Source organism: Squalius cephalus, assembly GCF_949319135.1.
Source record: "Squalius cephalus genome assembly, chromosome: 1".
Taxonomy (NCBI): domain Eukaryota; kingdom Metazoa; phylum Chordata; class Actinopteri; order Cypriniformes; family Leuciscidae; genus Squalius; species Squalius cephalus.
The window spans coordinates 47,400,551-47,424,203 of record NC_137122.1 but is presented as its reverse complement, the minus strand read 5'-3'; the positions used below and the strand labels follow the sequence as shown (position 1 = coordinate 47,424,203).

The 23,653-nt window shown below is 37.8% G+C and overlaps 1 protein-coding gene across 1 annotated transcript; it reads right to left on the bottom strand.

Annotated features, from left to right (window-relative positions):
* Positions 1-2,020: 2,020 nt before the first annotated feature.
* On the bottom strand, positions 2,021-20,566 carry LOC307160879 (interferon-induced very large GTPase 1). Its single transcript, XM_079875196.1, has 5 exons — positions 20,504-20,566; positions 12,182-12,253; positions 11,624-11,707; positions 8,950-8,981; positions 2,021-8,547 (listed from the first exon to the last, which is right to left on the bottom strand). The coding sequence occupies exons 3-5, from the start codon at positions 11,670-11,672 to the stop codon at positions 3,814-3,816; spliced, it is 4,815 nt and encodes a 1,604-aa protein (XP_079731322.1). The 5' UTR covers positions 11,673-11,707; positions 12,182-12,253; positions 20,504-20,566; the 3' UTR covers positions 2,021-3,813.
* Positions 20,567-23,653: the final 3,087 nt, after the last annotated feature.

Sequence of the window (23,653 nt, the reverse complement as noted above, 5' to 3'; positions counted from 1 at the left end):
ATGGACATTTCTAAATTATGAAACAATTCAAATGGCACAGGAAAATCTGTGATTCTGTCATTCATCTCGGATTATACCTGCTGTATTCTATGTGTTCTGTTCTGTTTCTGACCTTCACTCTGACCTTTTACTGATTTTCATGATTTAATGCTGCCCTCTTCTGGTAATTACTGTTAGCAAGCGCAAACTTGGCTTCAAGGGGAAAAATCTAATAAGCTTTATGCTAATCTACTAGTAAAATAAATAATTTCAACGGGAAATTGTACAGGCAACCAGTTATCATTGCATAAACAGCAAGCAAACAAAACCTAAATCTTACTTTCTTACCTTAAAATTGTTTTTGTCCTGTAATTTTCTTTTTCTTTTTTAAAATAAATTAATACTTTTTTTCAGCAAGGATGTGTTCCCAGCAGGCACAGGATATAGACTACAACGTCGGTCAGACGTTGGATTTTGGTTGAAAATGAAAGTCGGGTTGACGTCTAAATCCAATGTTTGTTTGACGTCAAGCTCCAATGTTGGGCAGTCGTTGAATTTTGATTGGAATAAACCTAACAAAAAAGGTGAAATGCATGGCCGTACACTTATTACCAGCTTCACTTAAAACTAACCAGATTTACTTTATTTAATTTCCATTTGAATGAAATCATATTTTGTATTTTAAAGTCACCATGATGGTGGTTAGCGTTTGCTTTAGTTGTGCTCTTGACCCTTGACTCTTTAATATAAAAATTTCTCTGGCTGCTATAATTGTGTGTTTATAAAGCACATTTGTTATCACTAAAAAAGCCATGAGAAAATTAGATCAGGTGATGTTGGCTGTTTATTGATGATGATGACGATATCATCATTGCGTGAATCCCTGATCTTATTCAGTGTCTAATGCTTTGATTATAGGACTTGTGGTTTTAATATTGTTTTATTCATAATAGAAGTCATTTGATTCTACAGCATATCTAGCAGTGTTGTTTATCAAAAAATATACTTAATATATTTAGTGCACAAAAACCTTTCATCTATGGCATTACTTAGACGCACACAGACATCAAGAAACAGCATATGAATCTCAACAATGGTGACAATCAAACAAAATATCCAGATAATCAGATCAACTCTGAGCATAAAACAAGCTACAAAAAAATCCAGCTGCATAATTTATTAATGCCGCAATGCATGCATGCATGCTGGGAGATATGGGTGAGTTTAGATTGGTGGTAGCATGCACTGCAGCATGAAGCATTTCATTGACTGTCACCATTGTTGAGAGTCATACACTGATTCTTGATGGCTAAGTAATAATGTAGAGGAAAAAGTTTAATGCACTAAATGTTTTTAAAATCCTTTATATTATTTGATAAACAACATTTCTCTCATGCTGTAAAATTAAATGGCTTCTATTATAAAACAACATTAAAAACACAAGTCCAATATAATCAAAACATTAGACTCTGAATAAGATCAGGGATTCAGGCAACTACATGATGATGACTTCATCATCAATAAACGGCCAGCATCACATGATCTCATTTTCTCTAGGCTTTTTTGCCACAATAAATGTGCTTTATAAACACACAATTATAGCAGCCAGAGAAAATTTTATACTAAAAAGTCAAGAGTCCAACTAAAGCAAACGCTAACCACCATCATGGTGACTTTAAAATACAACTATTGATTTCATTAAAACGGAAATTAAAGTAAATCTGGTTCGTAATGAGTGAAGCTGATAATGCTGTTTGTGGAGTTGTTTAATCCTCCTCTGCTGAGATCTTCAGAGATTTAATGTGCTGCCATGCATGTCAAATTTTTTTGCGGTGCTTATTCCAACCAAAATTCAACATCTGTCTGCGCTACGCTGGCCAGAGCAAAGTAGGCGGGGTTTTCAAAACTTTTAGTGGGAGTTCTATACGTCTAGTTATTTGATTGTTGTTCCTCCTTTCGGTCAGCAGCAAAGCAAACTGTCCCGTTCTAAGAAACGAGCGATAGCACTATTCCTGCAACATTATTTACATTAGCTCAAGAAAAAAAAATCAGTTTTATTAAAATATTTTTGCAAAATAAAATAAAAAGCAGTATAAAATAAAATAAAAGCAGTATAATTTAATTGGTATAATGATGCAGGGAGGAGATCCAGTCAGATGATGAAGTTAAATTTAAGTTCTTAACAGCAGACAATCAAATAATAAATGAAGAGTAAAATTAATTCATCCATAATCAGAATGAAAAGTTTAATAAAGAAACATAAATGAACAGTTAAAATCACTTCTGATATTTCTAAGTAAAATATAATCAAACCCTCTGAGTATAATATTCTTGCATAAAGTTAAGCAACTTGTTTGAGAGATCTCTCTTTGAAAAGACAGGTTGCAAAGGGGGGGGAAGGGGGAGGGGGGGGTGCGTACACACATTGTCTCTTACCCCAAAAGTGTCAGAAAGTTGTTAATCTTAATACTATACACAATACAGAACTACTGCACAACATGTCCCTTTTGCAAGATTTTCTGCTAAGATAAAATTTGTTTACCACTTTATTCTGAGACATTCAAGCATTTGTGGTCTGTCTATTGGAAACTTAAAGACTTTTGACCTCATCTAAACAGCAAGTATAAAAGTTCACCCTAAGTTAATCAGCTACATTTGAGGCATAAAGATTAATAAAAGAAAAGCATTAAACATGCATTTCAAATGATAATAATGGTAAACAAATTATAGTAATGAGAAACACATCAACATGACAATAATGATTTCTTAAAATATGATTGAATACATTTGATTAAATGATATTTAAGTTCTATAATGATAAGCAATCAAAAATGAAAAACATAAGCAAATGATAAAACAATTTTTTTTTTTTTGATTCATCAGTATACTAAGAATATGATGGTTAAGTTAACAATGTTACTAAAAACTCCAGGTACAAAAAGAAGACAAAAACTGATGTAGACTCAAATTATGTAATAAAAACAACAACATTAATAGATCAATCAAAAACCCTGAACATCAAAGGAAACTAATGTTACACACATATGATCATTATATAAAATAACAAAAAATCTGACTAATTTAATTATAATGACATATTTTCATATAAAGGCTTTCAGAAAGTGGTGAGAACAACAGAACTTATTGGCAGTAAACTAAATAAAAAATTTAGCCTTAAGGGCCGTACACACCGGGACGAATATCGGCGCGCGTTATTCGCCAGCGTTTTTCAACGCGTTTTTTGTGTTCACACTCAAGCGATTTTCGCTGACGATGAGCCGAGTGAACATGCAAATTCATTCCCTGACATTAGATGGCGCTTAATGTAAAACAGAAACCACTCCATAACAGTTCTCTTTTATCAAGATTTTTGTAGTCGCTGTCGCGTTTGTCATATAGTTCTTTATGTTCCGACACCAACGAGACCAGCAGCTCTACAATCATCTTGCCTTGCATCTTCCTCGTCTTATTTCTTCCCGGCAGTGTAGACACTACTTGGTGTATATCTTCTTCGCCTTTACGTATGTGTGCTTGGCAAGACCGTTTTGTGTTTGAGCGCCCCCAAGTTGTGTTTTACTGTAACTTCAGAAGCTCCAGACACGTGAACAAAAGCGGCAATCTCATTGGTCAGATAGTTTTTGATGCTGCGCGTCAAACCAAAAAAATGAACCCGAGGCGTTTTTAAAAAAATTACGCTTTTACGCGTGCTGTTTTTCGCGCCGGTGTGCACACTCACATTGGCGCCCTTTGTTTAGTCACGAGGCGTTAAACGTCGGCGAATATCGCGCGCGAAATTCGTCCCGGTGTGAACAGGCCTTAAGGCACCAGTTAAACTTATAGGTATTTTTCTAAACTCTCCAAAGCTTGCTTCTTTGTGTAGGATCTCCATTCATTTGGAATCTTACCATAACCACTGAAAGTTTTTTTATAATACTTTTCCAAATCATTCTGGAATAGACACACAAACCACTTCCAGTATGGCAACTCTGAGACATCAGGCGTGATGCTCCATTTCTCAAAATCCGTACCTGCTGTTCTATACTCCTTCCATAAAACTGTGTCATCTTTTTGAATATCTGGGTAAAACCTTTGTGTTTCACTTGCCACTGAAGATGTGCAGAATTCCAGGCAAAGATTATCTGTGCCCTTGTAAAGCATCCCTCTCATCCCACAGTTACGATGGAAGGGAGCAATGTGATCTCCAAGATGGTCCTCCATTGTGTTAACACAGACAACTTTACAGAAGGGACACTGAACCCAGCAGCACTGGCAGAAATGTTCAATTAAAATATCATCTGGTGGTTCCCTGAACATTTTTATTTCAATATCAGAGGGTTTTGTTAAGTATTTGTTTGACTCTTCTGTGATGGGCTGAAGTTCTTTTTTAACAACCTCTTTTAGAAGTTCAAAGTCAGTGATGTCCTGACAGCAGTTACCAGTGAGATGTTCTTTACTGTATTCAAGCTCGTCTTTCAGACAGTCTGAGAATATCTCCAGCCACATATTGGCATCTCCATGTTTCCTTGAGACTTCAGTTGTTGCATTTTCAGCAGCCTTAATGACAGATTGCCCCTTGTTCTTGATGTTCTCATTAATCATTGCAAGAGTTGGTGAGTTCTCCCCTGTTATATATGCTTTCACTTCAGCTTTGATGAAATCTTCAAAGTGCTTCCTCGGTAAATGTATGTACTGAATGAACTTTTGAAAGTCCTCCTCCTCTGCTAGTGTTTTCAGAATGTGTTTCTCCAGGTTTGACCTGTTGCCTTTGAAAGCTGGAATAGTTGTCCGCATCTCTCCTGCTAGATCATTTGCAGCCTTGTTGTAGGCACTCTGGAGAATGGGGTTTTTCAGCTCACTACAAATCAAGGCTCCAAATATTGCAGCAGATTCTGCACCTTTGCAGAATCCATGGAACACACTGTAGTATTCTGGTTTCTTTCTCTCCAAATAAATCAAAGGATCATTGTTGTTTCTGAACACCTGATGGAGCTCTGCAAACTTCGCACCTGCCCACTTACATGCACTGATTGTCAGATCAACTGTGAACTCTTTCTTGAATTCATATGGTACTTTTTTGCACTTGTGGTTTCCTACATTCATTTTTACAAGTTGTGCAATTTCTTGAATGTAGCTTGGGTTGTAGCCTGTGTTCGCAACTAATTTTGACTTCACCTGTTTCTCAGTTTCATGAAAAATACTGTACACCAATTGTTTTATTGACTCTTGTTCTTCTGGTGGAAGGCCAAACAGTTTGTTTTTCCAGTATTTTCCGATGAGATTTACATATGTGGTGAAATCAGTGGTTTTATGCATGTGTTCATATTTATTTAATCTGTCAAGCACAAGTGCTTTTTCATGAATTTCAGATATTATTGTAATAATGTCACTTTCTAAGTGAAGCTCTTCAAAAGGTTGAACATCCCCTGCCAACTCAGAGACCCACATTTCCCACACTTTATCAAATTGTACCTTCAGCTCATTCTCATCAAAACCTTTTTGTTTGAGCCTGAATGCAAACTCTTTGCTTTTCTCAAGGAGTTTTCGCTCATGCAGAGTTTTCTCTCCATCCAGTTTAGTGAGAGCTTTCTTTTGATAGATAATGTTCTCTAGTTTTCTTTTTGCATCCCTCACAAGCTCCCAATGAAGGTGCTGGATTTTCTCTTGAAATTTCGATCTCCACTGAATCAACATCTCCTTTTCTTTGTGTTCTTCAAAGTAACACGTCATGGACCTTTTTACCTCTTCATTGGTCTCTGCCATCTCATTTTCTAAATGACTTCTCTCAACTTTATGCAGTTGCTTGTTGTTGATTCTGTTGTGCAATTTGTCTTCAATCTCCAGCATGGCACTTCTGAGACTCCAGGTCCACTTTGCATACTCCTCTTCTAATTTTCTATATGTTGCAATTTCCAAAGTATTCTTAAAGCTGAAAACAAAGTTTTCATTCAGAAGAGCGTTCCAGAGGTCTCCAATACGATCTTTGAATTGTGCCAGTGTTAAACCACTATATTGTAAGGCACGAGAAAGAATTGTGTTCTTAAGCTCCTGCACATTTTCACTGTAACCTGGATTGGGTGGAGCCATTGGTGGGTTGCCTTCCCAGAGCTGGGCAAAGTACCTCACATCAGTCTTTATATCAAATCCAATGACGTCACTGAAACACTCTGCACCACAGACTTCTTCTTTAGCAGCTAGTTGAGTCATCTCATCTAGTTTCTCCTGTAAGCGCCTTTTCCCTACCATGTTCTTCTCACCCGCTGTGATGTCTCCAACATTCTGATGCACATACATGCAGCTGGGATTCAGTCGTACCTTTTTCATCCTCAAGAAAGCCTGAACAACAATCTGAAGGATGTCCTGCATCTCAGCTGGATTCTCACCAAAGATGTTGATCAAAGTCATGTTTCCAAGACCGACTACAAATGTTGCCATTTCATTATCATGATGTCTTGTTGACCTGCCAGCCAACTCTAGAGCATGAAGTCCCTCAGTATCAACAACAATAATGTAGTCAAAGTTTAACTTGGTTTTCAATTCTTCTGACACCTTGATCAGCTGCATGAAGGCTCCTCTGGTGCACCTCCCAGCGCTGACCGCAAACTGCAGTCCAAACATGGCATTCAGCATGGTGGATTTCCCAGTGCTCTGAATACCCAAAATTGACAACACAAAGACTTTTAGATCTCCCAGCATTTTGTTAAGTTCATCTAGAACAGCTTGAACCCAAATCAGAGGAATGTGAGCTGCATCACCGTCCATCAGCTCCAGTGGGTATCCACAGATCATGAGCTCTGCAGCAAATCGCGGGAGAGACCTGACATCTAGTTCATATTCAAAACGTTTTTTCTTTCTCACAGATATGTGTGATTCATATATCTGACCAATCTCTCTTAATATGTGCTCCAAGCCAAATGATGCTATATTCAGTTTTTCAGATAGCTTCTCTAGATGTGACTGTTCTGTTGTCAGTTGCTCAGATTTATCATGTTCCTTTTTCAAATCCAGCACTTTTGACCATGTTTCATAATACTCATGATGAAGCTTGCAGAGATCTTTTGAAGTATACTCGTCCAGGAGGATCCCCAGCCATTTAAGGCAATACATCTTCTCAGTAGCATCTATGGAGTTAAGTTTTTCAATAAACAATTTTGAAAATTCACTGAGGCCAATTTGTTTCTGCTGCTCACGGATTTTGTACATTTCTGTTTGTTTTTGGCAATTATACATTTCAATGTTGTTCCCTTGAGGGCGATGTAGTTCTTTGTTCTTTAGACACCAGTCGTGCCACAGTTTTCCCTGACAAGGGAGAAATGTGTCTTTGATTTCTGACATTTCCTTTGTCTCAAGTAGTCTCATCATTTTCTCTGCTGCCTCTTTTCCTCTCCTGCATTTATCATCATTCTCATCAAGTTTGATTCCTGAATGTTCACCTATATTCTCAAGTTTGAAAACTGGTTTAGAGAGGAACTCATTGATGGTTCTTCTAAGTTCCTCTGATACATCTGATCTATTTCTTTCTTTCAAGCCAATTCTATATTTGCCTTCCTTCATCTTGAAAACATCTGAGCCATCTTCAGTCAGAAGGCAAATGAGAGGCTTTGTGCTGTTGTAGAGCTCTTCCACTATTTTCATACTTTTGTCACTGCTATCAAGATTTGGCAAAAGCACTACATTTACTGAGGACTTATCAGTCAGAATTTGTAGCTGTGTGTCATAAGCTTGTGCATCGCCATGAAGATTACAGAAGGCAATGCAGTCTCTAAATTTATCAGTTTTCTCTCCAGAAGGGCAGTACCAGGCGATCTCAACCACTCCATCCATCAGCAGGCGGGATTTGCTGCTTCCACGGCAGTGTCTATGAAAGAAAGTTTCATGGCGTTCATTGATCAGGTTGTTCATTAATTCTGATTTGGATGAAGAAACTGCTGAAAATCTAAAAAAGGCAACCATAGGTGTCTCAGCCTTGTAGATTGTCTGGTTTTTACTGATGTTTTCTTTGTGTGACTTCCAGCTTTTCTTAAATTGCCTGAAGGTCCACAGAGGAAATTCAATCTCCTTGGTAAATATATTAGGCACAAGCAGAGGAAGAGCATACTGACATTGTGACAGTTTTGTTACCATGAGCTGACGGAGGAAATTATCTGCACAGAGAAACACTGCCATTTGGATGTCCATTGGGTGAATGGGGTGCCTTTTGTCTGTTTCAACATGCACAGACCTCGTGAAAATGTTTTCAAAGGCATTACCCCCTTGCACATTAGAAACCATGGCGCCTTTTGTATTAAGCACCTCACTTTTTTCTTCTTCCATTGGAATGTATCTTGCTGTGTAATCTGCCATTAGGAGTCCTTGTATATAAGTTTGAACCAGACTCTTCTCATTACAAGGTTCATGCCTTTGTAGTGGAGGAGTTACCTGCAAAAAGTCTCTTGATAGTTTGTAGGAGTTTTCGCGACTGAGTTTGAGTCTACTAAAGAGCTTATCGATGCTTTCCAAATTGATCTGATCCTTGTCTTCACATTGGGGTGGTTCTTTTCCCAATTGTCTTTTCTCACTGTCTTCTCTCTGCTAAATAAGTAAATGGCATATTAACTGTTAATTTCCTGAGTAAATTGAATTTAGATTTGAGAATGATTAGATATTTTTAAAAGAAATCTAGACAAATATACTTAAAGTAACGTTAAGGATTTAATGTACATTATGCGGCATTATCTATTATGCAACAGTTATTGTTCACCAGATTTACATGTAATGAAGTTAAATGATTGGATATAAATGTAAAAGTTAGTTACAACAATTTTATCTTTTTATTTTTGAAGAAAACTGTAAAGTTGTGATAATTACCATTATGCCACAAATGCTGTCAATAAACCTGTATGTTTTTATATATGTTTTTATACACCTGTATGTTATAATGCTAAACAAATACATAATATATGATTATGCCTGCATTGAAATGTATTACCTTACCTTACAATCATGTTGCAGCTGAAGAATGTTGCCTAAAAATAAAGATAAATGTAATTTACATCATGGAGCATTACCATTATTCTTTCATAAATATTAATGATTTGTTTAATTTAAAATAAATTTACAATAAAAAAGTCTCAGGTTACGCATGTAACCATGGTTCCCTGAGAGGAATGAGATGCCGCGTCAGCTGACGCAATGGGGACGCGTCCCGCAGGACCCGGTGTCTGAGGCACATATACCAACTAGCCAATCATGGCGGATGCAGTGATGATGTCGCAGGGAGCTCCCCAGCGTATAAAAAGGGCACCTGAAAACACATCAGCTTCAAATGCACGCCCGAAGCATGGCAACGTGATGCAGCATCTTGCTCTTCTCTCAGGGAACCATGGTTACATGCGTAACCTGAGACGTTCCCTTTCGTGGGAACTCAACGCCGTGCCAGCTGATGCAATGGGGACTTCAATACCAACTACGCAATGCTGACCAATGCCTGCTTGGAGACTAGAAATAATCTAGAACTTTAGGCACTGAACTTAAAAAGTTAGCCAGCGAGTGGAAACACCCTGCACAACATTGCAATGGGAAGGCGCATAACCTCACTTAATACCCAGGTACCAGGGGAAGGTGAAAGAAGAGAATATAATTACCATAGCCGATCATCTCAAGCATCTGTCCGCTTTACTTCTGAATATATTTTCAGGGAGCCAAACATGCAGCGTCAGCTCGACTTGATGCCAGCCATCCCCTTTCATTATTATTATTATTCTCCTCTAACAACAATGTTCTGCACCCCAGCTCCCTCCTGGGGGGAGGGAGGAGAACTTTATTCTCTTCTTAAGCAGAATTGTTGTACCCCAACACCGTCCTCAGAGGGGGAGGGAGGAGATTATTCCCCTTTAGAACAAGCCATTGTTTTTATTTTCCTCTAAAAACAACAAACTGTACCCCATGCCCTCCTCAGAGAGAGGAGTTTTTTAGGGAAATAGGGGGAATAAAAAGGGATAACAGAAAGGCTGAATATCAGCCCTTCTTAAGCATTCACCTCTTTTTCTGACTTATTAAAAACCCTTTGATCTGAGTGTGGCTTACTCCTATGACAGCGTATATGCGTATTTGGCGTGCCATTCGAGGAGAGGGCTCTAAGCTTGGTATTTGGCCTGAACCCAGAGTACTCCCCCCATATTCCTAGCTGTAGTATGAACAAGCCAAGAGTGAGAAGTCAGGGTGGAGGACGGATACTGAAAACTGTCGAGGAATGTAGGTGAGTCGACTGTGGTCTAGGCTTCCTCTCATGCTGATAGGATTAGATGTGGTAATTGCTGATGACGAGTTGATTGGATTGATCATTTAAACCTGCTCCTCCTGAACTTTGTCAATAAAACATCATATAGTATACAAAGCTCCGCCAGTCTGACCAGCCGCCGAATACACTTTACCCACAAAACTCAATGTCATCTGACATGGCTTAGAAGGCAAAGCGGAAGCCTTCATCGATGAGGATGTCCCTGGGGAAAGACAACTTGCTAAATTTCTCTCCACCCATGGCATCCTTCCCTAACCCCACTCAGCCCCTCTACTTTAGAATAACTTGAAGTAGAATGGGCCAGGCGAGCAGAGAATGGATGTTCCCACAAACCTGACACGTCAGTGTGCAAGGTCTGGAAGAAATGGAAGGCTCACAGGAGCAGTGTGCTTTTGACTGTGCAGATATCGCTCGTCTAAGCGGCTGCTTGCGATCTCGTGCTTCGAGACGGACCATTCCAAGCTCAGTCTGACTGTAGCGCGAGTCATAAACTCCACTAGCTCATCATATTCGGCATTCTGCTGCATGGAGCAGGAAACTGATTTTTTACACATGTCTGTCTCTATTGACTCCTCACTTTCTAAATCGTCAGAATTATGAGCGAGCAATGAGTCCTCATTTTCCACAGAAGAAGCTGCCGAGAAGGGCTTCCGTTTCAGGCTCGGGGACAGCAGAGCTAGGGGGAGACGTGAGGAGAACTTGACCATATCAAATGCTGAGCTGAGATCTAAGAGGACCAAAGCAACAGCACTCCCCTTATCCGTAGCCAGTATAATTTCATTTTCAGTTTCACTACAGTCAGTAAGTGTACAATGTTCTCCAATTATGATTGATGCAGTAACGCAGACAATCGCCAGGTTCCTCTGTGAATAAACTTGAAAGCAGTGAAGATTTACATCGCTTCTCTTGTTGCCCTTCGACTGAAAATTACAACCAAAAGCCGCACAATGTGGCATTGTATCAGTATTTTATTTTCTGAGTTGTGTATTCCGAATTGTGTTGCAGTAAAAATAGCAACAGGTAGCGCCAGTAACTCACTGAGTGCAACCATTGACGTCATCGACGCAGAATGCACTGCGCACCTAAAATGGCGCCCCCATTGTCCAAAATATGCATAAAACAATGTGGATTTTTTTTAAATAATGTAAATCTTTCATGGGTTTTCTACTACATATTTCAGTAAGAGACATCATTTACATTATATTAAGCCATACAAGTCTTAATACCCGTTGGTTCCATTTAAATTATCATTCATTTTCAATGCTTACTATCAGAATGACTACTTTTTTAACACTACAAAATACTCACAATGTACGTCTTATCAATAAATCAAGAAAGTTCAGTTGCACTTATGTTTAGGTAACTTGCCATGTTTTTCCTTTTTTCCAGGTTCCTGCCCATAAGCCTGAGTTTCCATTTTTTCTTTATGCTCAGCCACTGACTGGTATGTATCTGTTCACAAGAAAACATAATTTATCCTGCATGTTTGAGGAAACATACTGTGGGAAAATATCAGTTACACTGTCCAGCACTTTATTCCTTTCTCTCTCACACACAGACACACACATACAAAATACTTATTTTTTTTTGTTAAATGGATTTGATAGCGATAAGAGTGGGTTTGTTTGCTCACCCATAATATGCAAAGTCAAACTGTTCTCTTTTTGTCACTCAAGTCACAATAGTTGTGTCATTTCTCAAAAGAACATTGTAGGTGTTGAATCAAAACATGCTTATTGTGTGTACAAAGCAAAAATCTATATGTATTTTTCCATTTAAATTTTTTCCACTAACTATTTTAATAGCACTGACCAGTAGCTTTTGTGGTGCAGTCACTGCTTAGAAGAGACAGTAATGGCCAAGTTTCAGTGAGACAAGAATCAAGACTACTTACTAGAGATTCCACTAGAGAATGTAAGTACTTACGTGGCACAATTCATGAAGAATGATGGGCGTCAAAAAAGTCAAAAGTTGGATAGTGATGCCAAAGTTACTCTGCTGTAGAAAGAAGACCAAAACAGATTTATAAACACAACATAATAAGTCAGCCTTCACTGCAAACATACACAACTTAAAACAGTGGCAACATATATACCTCAAATATCTGTCTGCAGTGCAAACCATTACATTCCACAAACTTCCCATTCCCCTGCCTTTATACACTATCGGCCTACACTTTCACAGCATATGGAGGACTACGAGTGGCACTTCAAAATAAAAGGAATCAGTTATCAATTTAATAATTCAAACAAAGACATGCAGACACACTTTTGGCAGAGTGCCTTGTGTTAGAATACAAGTACAGATTGTTAAAAAATATTATGCTGACAAGAGTACAATTTTATCAAGGTGTAGTTGTAATTTGTAGGTAATTAAAGAGTTAGTTCACCCAAAAATGAAAATACTTTCATTAATTACTCACCCTTATGAAAGACGTTTGTTATCTTCAGAACACAAATGAAGAACCTTTTGATGAAATCTGAGAGCTTTCTGTCCCTCAGTTGACAGCTACACAACTACCACTTTGACACATCAAAAAGTTCATAAAGACATTGTAAAAAATAATCCATATGAATTGAGTGGTTTAAACACATTTTTCTGAAGAGACACGATCGCTTTATACAGATTGAGTTTAGGCTTTTATTCACATATAAACATTCATGAACTCACACACCAGTTGTGGTAAACGGAAGCTTAAGCAGGTTTGCTTGACATGCGAGAACCAATGAGGTTCATTCTTGTGTCACGCAGCACATTTGAGCTTCCGCAAGAACTAATGAGGTTCATTCTCATGTTACACAGCACTTTGAGATTCTGAACGAACCAATAAGGTTCATTCTTGTGTTACGCAGCACATTTGAGCTTCTGCAAGAACAAATGAGGTTCATTCTTGTGTGTCACACAGCATATTGGAGCTTCCGCAAAAACCAATGAGGTTCATTGTCATGTTATGCAGCACGTTTAAGCTTCCTTAAGAACAAACAAGGTTCATTCTCATGTATTACGCAGCACGCTTGAGCTTCCTCAAGAACCAATGAGGTTCATTCTCGTGTTACGCAGCACGTTTGAGCTTCTGCAAGAACTAATGAGGTTCATTCTCGTGTTACGCAGCACGTTTGAGCTTCTGCAAGAACTAATGAGTTTCATTCTTGTGTTACGCAGCACGATTGAGCTTCTGCAAGAACCAATGAGGTTCATTCTTGTGTTATGCTGCACGGTTGTTTGGTTGAGCTTCTTTTCATGTTCGCTGATCAATGTTTATATGTGAATAAAAGCCTAAATTCAATCTTTTATCATATAAAGCGATTTAGTCTCTTCAGAAAATTTGAACTAAAACTAGAACGCTAAACCGGAGGGACAGAAAGCTCTCAGATTTCATCGTAAAGATCTTTATTTGTGTTATATGAGCGAAAGTCTTACAGCTTTTGAACAACATGAAGGTGAGTATTTAATGACAAAATTTTCATTTTTGGGTGAACTATCCCTTAAAGTAAGTAAGTAAAGCTTTTTTATATAAAGCTTGTCAGATAATTATGACTTTAGAACACATACCTCTTTTACCTAGATATCATAGACTGTGTTTGTTCCTCGAACTTTAATAAACACAAAAATCCTGAACCCATTTAAGGGTAGTAATTGAATGTTTAACAATATAAAAAATGTGATACAGATAAATAAATGATAAAGCTCAGCTTGCTGAGTATTAGATCCGTTTCTACAAAAACACTTTGTGTATATGATATGATCACAGATCATAACCTAGATCAGGGGTCGGCAAGTAAGTTTGGCATCGGGCCAAAAAAATGTCACCACTAGATGGCGGGCCAGAACATAGTCAAATGATAATTTAAGAAATGAATGGGCTTTATGCACAGCTGCACTACTTCCTGAACTTCAGGCAGGTCCTTTGTTTCCTGCCTGCCATTATTGGACAAACTGATTAATCCAGGTGTGCCTGACCTCCTGAAATAATCAGTTTGTCCAATAATGGCAGACAGGAAACAAAGGACCTGCCTGAAGTTCAGGAAGTAGTGCAGCTGTGCATAAAGCCCATTGATGAGAAATGCAACTAGAATTGCCTGTGAAAGACTGTTAAATTGTATTTTGTAACTGGTAGTGAGCTGTTACTCTGTGTTAAATCCTGTAGTAGGACATTAACAAAAAGCCACATTTTTTTGCCGGTATGTGGCTGTTTAAATCTGCCGCTTCTCCGGGGAACAGGTAGCCTGGCAAGCCATCCATAGACACAGCTCAATCCGAGGGGCGGGATAAACGGCTGTCTTTCAAATTCCCTCTGCACGCAATAGGACAGCGCTTCAACCGACCAGAGCATTTTCCCAACAGCGGAGCTAACGTTAGATGATAGATTCAACTTTTGAATCTGGCCTGCAAAACTACGAACACATCTTCCCTTTTTAAGAATGACTTAAGTGCCGTTCTTTGCTCTTTTCTCAAAGAAAAACTTAACTCCAAATCCTCCAGAGTCACGACCAAAGCCGATTCGAAAGACTGTTCTCCAGCAGCAGCTGTACGTTAGCAGGGGACCGTCACAACTCTGTCGTCATTATGTTAAGCCCGCCCCGCCTACTCTATACACGATGTGATTGGCCTGACCCAATTTAGGTTTTTGCAGCTCGAAAGTCAATGGAGAGTTGCTAGACTACCCTGGCTGCAAAATAAATTTTGCTGCCGCTAGGGTGCGTCTAGATTTCTAGGCTAGGGAACAGGCTATCACAGGCTTGCTTGGCCGCGTGTGGTGCGCTGATCGCCACAAAAGAAATTCACTCTATCTGTGTGGTCTGCTTGGGCCTCAAGCATGCTGAAGAAGCTTTGGAGAACCCGGAGAATTGCAGTCAGTGCCTTATGCTGCCCAAGAAGGTTTTGCGACACCATCTTAAAGTCGCATTTTTTACATATTAATTAACTTAAACAAGTGACATAAATGAATGAATGAATGAATAATTCAAGAAAAGAAAATTCTGATTTCATGATCAATATACCTGCCTACAACTGCTGCTGATTCTGTCAGTGTTTGAGTCATGCACATAACCTTGCGTGCATAGACAATTCGTGCGCAAAGTCAAAAAAATGTTAAGCCATGTCACAAAAATTTGATTTGATCAATGATTGATGATTGACATTTAAATCAATGATTTATCCTTTAAATTTAATGATATTCAGAACAGAACAAGAATAAAAAAATAACTATAAACAAGCCAAAATGAAATAATTTAAAGCGAAAGTGAAAGTAGGCCTAAGTGGCGTTGGGCTCACGTATCTCTCTCATTAGAATCAAAACGTTTCAACATTCGCAATGTATTTGGATGGTAAACTATTCTTTATTATAGGCTTATTTGTACTTCACTCATGTTCCAATATCGACGGAAAAAAACATCCTCTTCACTTGCACAAAAATGTGCTGTGCAAAAAAAAAACACAGTGGTAGGCAAATAAATTGTAGCCTACTACTGACTATTTAAACAGAGCAGTGTAATTTTTACATGTTAGGTTGACTATTTTATTATTATATTTTATTATGGCTATAATGAACAGGCTGCGATGTCAAGATTGCAATGCTGGAATATGTTGTGTGTGTGTGTATTTATTTTGTATTAATACATAACCTCATTGTATTAATTTATTATGTAACATTATAGCGTGACATTGTGTCAATAATCGTCAAGCACAGGTGACTCCGCGTGGTGGGAGGGGGCCCCCAAATCAAATTCTGCTTAGGGCCCCCAAAAAGCTCGGGCCGGCACTGCAAAAATGAAACAAAGCTAAATCATATTCTAATGAGTTCAAAATGTTGCTGTGTTGCAGATAAGGATGTGTTAATGTCAACGTTGTATTTTATTAACTTGCCGTTGGGGAACTGTAATTAAATGTTCCAGTTTAATATGGGAAGGCTCCACCCCTGTGGAGAAGGGGAGCAGAATAGTACCTTGCTAGTTCAAGTGGCGGTTTCTGAGTACAATACAAAACAATACAATGTTTTTTTTATTATTATTTTTTTTTTTATAAAGCACAATTTAAAAACAACCGAAGTTGACCAAAGTGCTGTACAAGTAGCAAGAACAAGAATTTCAAACAATAAAAGACAATTAAACAATGTTTAATGTTGAATAACACTCCGTTAATACTAATACATAATACTTGCGTCTTTTTTTTTCCGCATCCATGTTAAGAGCTTTCACACTGCACGCGGATGCGGTCTGGCAATGCGTTCCAGGTGCGGTGCGTATACAGCAGTGCAGTATGGAACGCCAAAAGGGTCACAATGCGCCACTTTCCTACCTCGTTTTGTTAAAAAAACGGCGTAAAAGGCGCTGTTTGAACGGCCAGGACGCCGCTTTTTACGCTGCCAAAAAGCGAAACGACGTAAAATGCGCCGTGGAATTGTGTAAACAACGGCGTATTTTTTTCGTCGGCCCGGAGGCGGCGAAACAACCGACGCTCTATATGCTCATGTAACACCGCTTTTTACGGGGCACAGTGTCCCCAATGATGCGTATCATAACGCGTCACAAGACGCTTACGCCCGTTTCACACATACTCCGTTTGCAGTGCGTATGCGGTGCGTATTTTTTTCCGTACCCATGTTAACAGGTTAGAGCTTTCACACTGCACGCGGATGCAGTCCGTCGATCCGTTCCAGTTGCGGTGCGTATACAGCAGTGCAGCAATCGTCATTTTTGATCGTTTCCGCATCGAGTCTGTTTTTGCTGTGCTGCAAACGCTGAATTAAAGTGACAGCGCATGTTTCGTGGTCAAAATGAACACAGATTGACCTGAAAATGCAGTAATTTCACCATAAATGCGTTTAATTAAATAAAATGTAGTAATCTCACCATAAATGTATTTAATTAAATACTACTTTTTCCTTCTATTTACTTTAAGACCGGGGTAAAGCAAGGAAAACTACAATTTACCTCAACAAGGAGACATAATGAACAACACTCGTCTCATTCGTGGAGGTGGGAAAACAAGTTCTTTGTGACATGCAAGATTTATTGTATTAAAATTTAAATGCAAGGCATGAGAGTCGGCTGTTTTTGTCAATTTTAAGTTTTATTTTAAAATGTTTGCGATTTTAATATAAGTACATGGTTAAATATTTGACCACTTGCTTGAGCAACTTAATTTAAGTAGAAGTAATGCATGGAATTATAGGCCTACATTGTTTAAATTGTGTTTAAACGTTCATACGTCCATTAAAGAGTGTATATGTGTACAAAGAGAATCGCAATGCTGACAAAACTTTTTTTTAATAAAAGTTGCTGCATAACTTCTGGATTTGAAATAAAAATAGTAAGTAGGTTTTTGTGGTACAGCCGTGGATCAGTTACGCACTGCAAACGCAGCCTATGTGAAAGCACTATAGCGTGTGCTGCTCCTGCACCGCATACGCACCGCAACACACACTGCATATGCACTGCAAACGGAGTATGTGTGCAATGGGCATTAGTGTTAAATGATAATGATCTCCACCCTGTCTTTTCCAAAGCCAATAAATTTGAACTGGTATCACCCAATCAGTAAAGAACAAGAACAGACCACATTAATCCAACCCAGCACAAGGATGAGCTTCCATGCCTCAGCTCACTGAATGTATACTGAATGTTGCTGAAACTGAGAGAGATGGTTTAGCTCACTGCTAACGTTATCGCCTTGTAAGGCAAGTCTTTAGGCATATTTTATTTATCATTATAATAGGCCCACTTTAATCTTTTATTTCTCTATGTTCTTTTACCGCACATTCTCTGTGTTTTTTCATCGGATTATTTGTAAAGCACTTTGAATTGCCACTTTATGCATTGTGCTTTATAAATAACCTTGCCTTGCCGCTACTCCCTTAAAATTAAGATACAATTTTGGCTATTTAAGTGGTCAAAGTCATGTCTGACCCACACCATGTCTCCCGATATATTGCGCATCCTATTTTACTCATGATGTTCACTTTTCATAATCAACATAGATGGAAAAAAAAGAACATTATAATATTTTAACAAATATGAAAATGCACTTATTTAATGGCTACAACATGTAGGCTAGGCCTGCAGACTCTCTATTTGTACAAACTGCTGCACATTCATTTAATTCTGAATTTTGCACACATAAGTAGAAAGGCATTTGTTTGTGCATAAAACTACATATCTGCTGCAAGTTCACAGATAATTGTGCGTGCATTTATTAATCATCATTATGATACTAAAATAATAATAAAGTAGGCTATAGGCTAGCCTACTATGTACAAAAAAATCAGATGAGCCCAGAATATGAACGCAGCGCGTTTAATTTACCATTTTAGGAACGCTTAATGCGGCTTAATGCAGATTAGAATGTCCTCTTATTATGTCGGAATAACGACTTATGTCGAAAAAATGAGATATTAGCTATGTTGAAATAACGACTTATGTCGGAAATAACAGATATTATGTCGAAATAACAACTTATTAGGTCGAAATAACGAGATATTAGCTATGTTGAAATAACGACTTATGTCGGAAATAACAGATATTATGTCGAAATAACAACTTATTAGGTCGAAATAACGAGATATTAGCTATGTTGAAATAACGACTTAGGCCTAATATCTCGTTTTTCTTCTCGTTTTCTTTTTTTTCTTCACCATGTGGTTCAGGGCTTCCATAGAATAAATTCTGAATATAATTTCTTCCAGAAATATTTTTTGGGGGTGCTATCAGGGTGCTTTGGTCTTTCTTGGGGGTGCTGAAGCACCTGCTAGACCCTCCCTAGCGCCGCCCATGTTGATTAGCGACTAAGATACAGCTGCATCTATCGTAGAAAAGTTTATTTCTGTAACTTTATTCAGAAAGTGAAACTTTCATATAGATTCATCACACAAAGTTTATCATTTCAGGCTTAAAAAAAAAAAAAAAATCTTGATGATTGACTCTTCTCAGGTCCACATTGCTGTATTGCTGTACATTCTTTGTTGTAATATTCTAATATTTTGATATATGGATTTTGATTTCCATGAGCTTTACGCCATAATCATCAAGATTAAAACAAAAATTAAATATTGAATATATATATATATATATATATATATATATATATATATACGTTTTAACGACATAAGATCTCGTTATTACGACATAATTGAGTAAGAAAAAATAATATGTATGTGGCAACAATGCATCACCATAGTACACAGACTGTACAAAAAGATAAAAACCTTTCTCAAATAACAGGATGTGAGTGGCTGCAAACCCGCGACCCACAGAGACATGCCTTACAAGGCGGTAACGTTAGCAGTGAGCTAAACCATCTCTCTCAATTTCAGCAACATTCAGTATACATTCAGTGAGCTGAGGCATGGAAGCTCATCCTTGTGCTGGGTTGGATTAATGTGGTCTGTTCTTGTTCTTTACTGATTGGGTGATACCAGTTCAAATTTATTGGCTTTGGAAAAGACAGGGTGGAGATCATTATCATTTAACACTACGCATTCCAGACACAGTTCTGTGTTTGGAATGGTGTTTTTAAAGGATTAGTTCACCTCAAAATGAAATTTTCCTGATAATTAGGCTGGTTTCTAAAGTACTTCTTCCTGCCTCTATGTATTAATGCTCATGGGTAGCCTAAATGGGTTCCATTCACACCATATGTTACTGTTATGTGTAAACAAGATTCAACAATACATTTTCACCCTGCTATACCCAATGTTTAGATCTGTTGTGGTATTTATGCAAATTAGCACCTACGCTTTAATAATAATCAGTAGGCTATATATTTAATTCATACAGTGAAAACTAAGCAGTGTTTTATTTTTGCATTTGATTATTCAGTTTCTGTTGTTAAATAAACCTAATGTAGGCCTTCCTGAAATCCTAAACCCTGTGGTTTACACTGATTTTAAAATACATCACTTATGCTACAGTAAAACATTGCCGTTCGCTTTCAGAAGTTGTAGGGATGCTTTCCTGTCACAAAAAGAATGTGAAACACGTATGTAGGTTATATAATTTTAAAGATATTTTAAAGATAATTTAAGTTTATTTTACACACTTTAAGCATTATTTAATGAGTTCGCATATCGCAATTTTCTTCAATATCGTGCAGCCCTAACAAAGAATAGTGCTATATACATGCTGTTGTTTTTTAATAAAAATAATACAAAACTTGGCTAGATTTACGATAATATGATGTTAGGTTAATCATTGCAGAAATTATGCTATAGTATTTTGTTATTGGATCGAAAAAAAGCATTAGCCTACTTACAAAATGAATCTAGATCTTCCTTTCTCTTATTTTTCTTTCGTCTTGCAACCACACCCACAGATGAAAATGAAAGAAAAGCTGCTTCCTGGTCCTCCCATTTCCGCGCTGTTTTGTATGCAGACATGGTCATAGACACGCTCACTCCGAGGGGCGGGATAAACGGCTGTCTTTCAAATTCCCTCGGCACGCAATAGGACAGCGCTTCAACGGTCAGGGTATATTCTGGCATACCGTTTGCCAATCACGTCTGGCAATCGGCAAAGCAAACTGTGGCACACGCCATTTACCAACAAGCGATGGGTAATTCGCAAAGCACAATGTTATTTTCTGTTTCCCCAGCACGATACCATAGAAGAACGGCATAAAGTAAGAGGTTTGAGAAGAAAGAGGCGGGGCACCAGTTAAAAAATTTCAAAGTTAAAGTTCACGCAAACTGGTAGCCTATTAATAGACCAGGTTTAGTCAAATATTGATTGTTTATAGCTGAATTAGTTATAGGCTATATACAATTATACACAACCGATTTTATTGGTTTATAGCCTACAGCAATGCATGTAGGCTACACGTCTGGTACGAGTTTATGAATGATCTATGACGCTGTTTGGCCGTACTACAGAAATATTAAGTGATAACGATTTCAGTAACAATCAATTGGATAATGTTTTGATTAACTTACGAATCAAGTTAGATGAAGTTACTGTAAAAATGTATTCGTATAGCCTAGAGCTCAATTCACATCGTTTTCGTTTCAAAGTTTTACAAAAAGTCATATTGTAAGCTTTATGGCTAGACGATATCACGAAATATGTTGCTGATAAATGATACACTGTTTGAGAGTTAGCCTAGTTATATTAAATTAATTTACCCGATATATCAGTGCCACTTTTAGTGGGCAATGAGCATGACTGCATGAAATTACTAGCATGTCAAAGTCTGATATAGACAATATTTTTTCCGCATGCTATGCATGGCTCCGTTATTTTACTTCATGCGATCGTTTTTCCATTAGGATCTGTGAATAAACACAACATCGGGATTTTACACATGGTGTAGGCCTAATAATTCACTGTAGGCTATTTCAGTAAAATGTCAGAAAACATCTTTATTTTAAAGCAAAACCACCGTGACAAATAAGACCATAATAGGCTACCAAATAGAACACAAGCCCTGCATGGCCATTGTTTTGTGCGTACAATGGGAATAAAAACCGCGCAGTGCTAAAATGTGAAAATAAATAAAGAAATATATATTTTTTTTTACTAAAACAGATATTATGTCGATCTTTAGCAAATATTATTATGTAGCCTATAGGCTAAACGTGCTCAAGAGCGTATTTAAGCAATAGGCCTACATGTTATCACTTCTCTGCTGGGTATTGTATTATTTTATTATATTATAGGCTAATTGCACAGATTTACAGCAGTGGTTTTTATGGTTATGCAGCTAGCTATATGTGAGTGTTAATATTTGAAACCATTTTTATATACATTACACGCAGATTAAAACATGAACACACAATGCGGGGGTAGATAAATAAATAATTGGATTTTTAATGTCACAGTCGTAGGGCCTATGTGTCAGGTTTTAAAATCATCGGTGCCGTCACCAAGCGTTTGTTTGCAGCCGGTGTGAAAGCACAATGGGCACGCACGCGCAGCAAACGCTCTTCCGACGCGCCACTCAGGCGTGCTGTATGAAACCGGCCTTAAAATAATTGTAATGTGGCGATCGGGTGCGGATATCTATAAATCAGAGAAAATTATGTTGCGGGTGGGTGGCGGTGCATTATTAAAGCTCCAGTATGTGATTTTTTTGACCACAAGAGGGCGCAGTTTCCAACAATAACAAAGGCGAAGCTTGATGACGCTATGAAGGAGGTGACGATGGGAGATGTCGTTTTTAATGCGTTTTCACCATCTAGCGATGTATCTAAATGGAATTAATGAATCATGATCACGGATGAGGTAATTTATTCATTTTTGTATTACCTGTATGTCTGATCGTATTATTTTATGTCATCATAACTGCAAGGAACGTAAAATGTTATGCTATATTATCCCGTTACAACATACAGCTATTTGTCAAATGATTTGTTGGGTTAATGTTGTGCAGTTTTACGTTTTTATGGTTAATGCCGTGTTGTTTAACGTGTTCAAACCAATATCTAAAAGTAAATTTGAACGAACATTTGCAAGTAATGACTAAATATATTTTTTTAACAACACATATCCGATTGTATTTAATTGTACTGCCATAATCTCGCTCACCACACGTGATAAAAAGCCTTACCGAAGTACAAAGAGCAATATAACTTTGTTTATAAGTGCTATTATTGACAGTTGCATGTCTTACCTGTCTATCAATACACTCGCGAGAGCAGAGTCTCTGTCTGTCAAGTCCAAGATAGTCGCGCAGCTCTCTCCATCTCGAAAACGCCTGGCCGATATTTATCCAGGTTTTATTCCTTCGTTTGTCACACAGTCTGCGTGTATCCGAATATGGACGCTTTCGTTTTGTTGGCACTTCAATACTCGCCAAAGAGTAATCGTGATCCATAACAGCTATAACCATACAGTCTATGGCTATAACGCTATAACCACCATTTCCGCATTTGACCATGTGATATTCCGGTGTGGTGGGTCATATTTTTTATTTTATTTATTTTTCTTCTTTGTCAGACGTCGTTATTGTTTATTGTGATAAGAAAAAAAACTCAATAAAGTTGTTGTAAAAAAAAAAAAAAAAAATCCGGTGTGGTGGAATATCCGATCACATGGTCCACACCGGAAAACAAGGATAGAGCGGACATTGCGTCACTGAGAGGCGACGTTTCTTTTCCGGGACGGCCAGTTATTTAAAATCGGAATTTCTCTGAAATAAAAAATCTTTGGAGACTTTTGAAATATTGTAAGTACACAACTGGAGGAAATATATCACACTGTGCAAGTTATTTTCGGAAATTGGAGCTTTAATTAGAAGCAGCCGATTCGGGTGACGTTTAATATGTTCCGCGCATCTAATGTATAGCCTCAGTATTAAACGATCAAGCTTTAGATTATTTTTTTCCACAGAAAATGAATGACACAAAACCATTTAAAACTTACCATACATACATGAAATAATAGCCTAGAATGCGTTATGCAATGATTT

What these genes read in the sequence shown, in the direction of transcription:
- LOC307160879 (XM_079875196.1), bottom strand. Translation starts at nt 11,672, where the DNA reads ATGGAAACTCAGGCTTATGGGCAGGAACCTGGAAAAAAGGAAAAACAT. An exon ending in TGGAAAAAAGGAAAAACATG is followed by an intron (nt 8,982 to 11,623) that starts GCAAGTTACCTA and finishes CTTTATTTTTAG; the next exon opens with GCAACATTCTTCAGCTGCAA. An exon ending in AGCTGCAACATGATTGTAAG is followed by an intron (nt 8,548 to 8,949) that starts GTAAGGTAATAC and finishes TTACTTATTTAG; the next exon opens with CAGAGAGAAGACAGTGAGAA.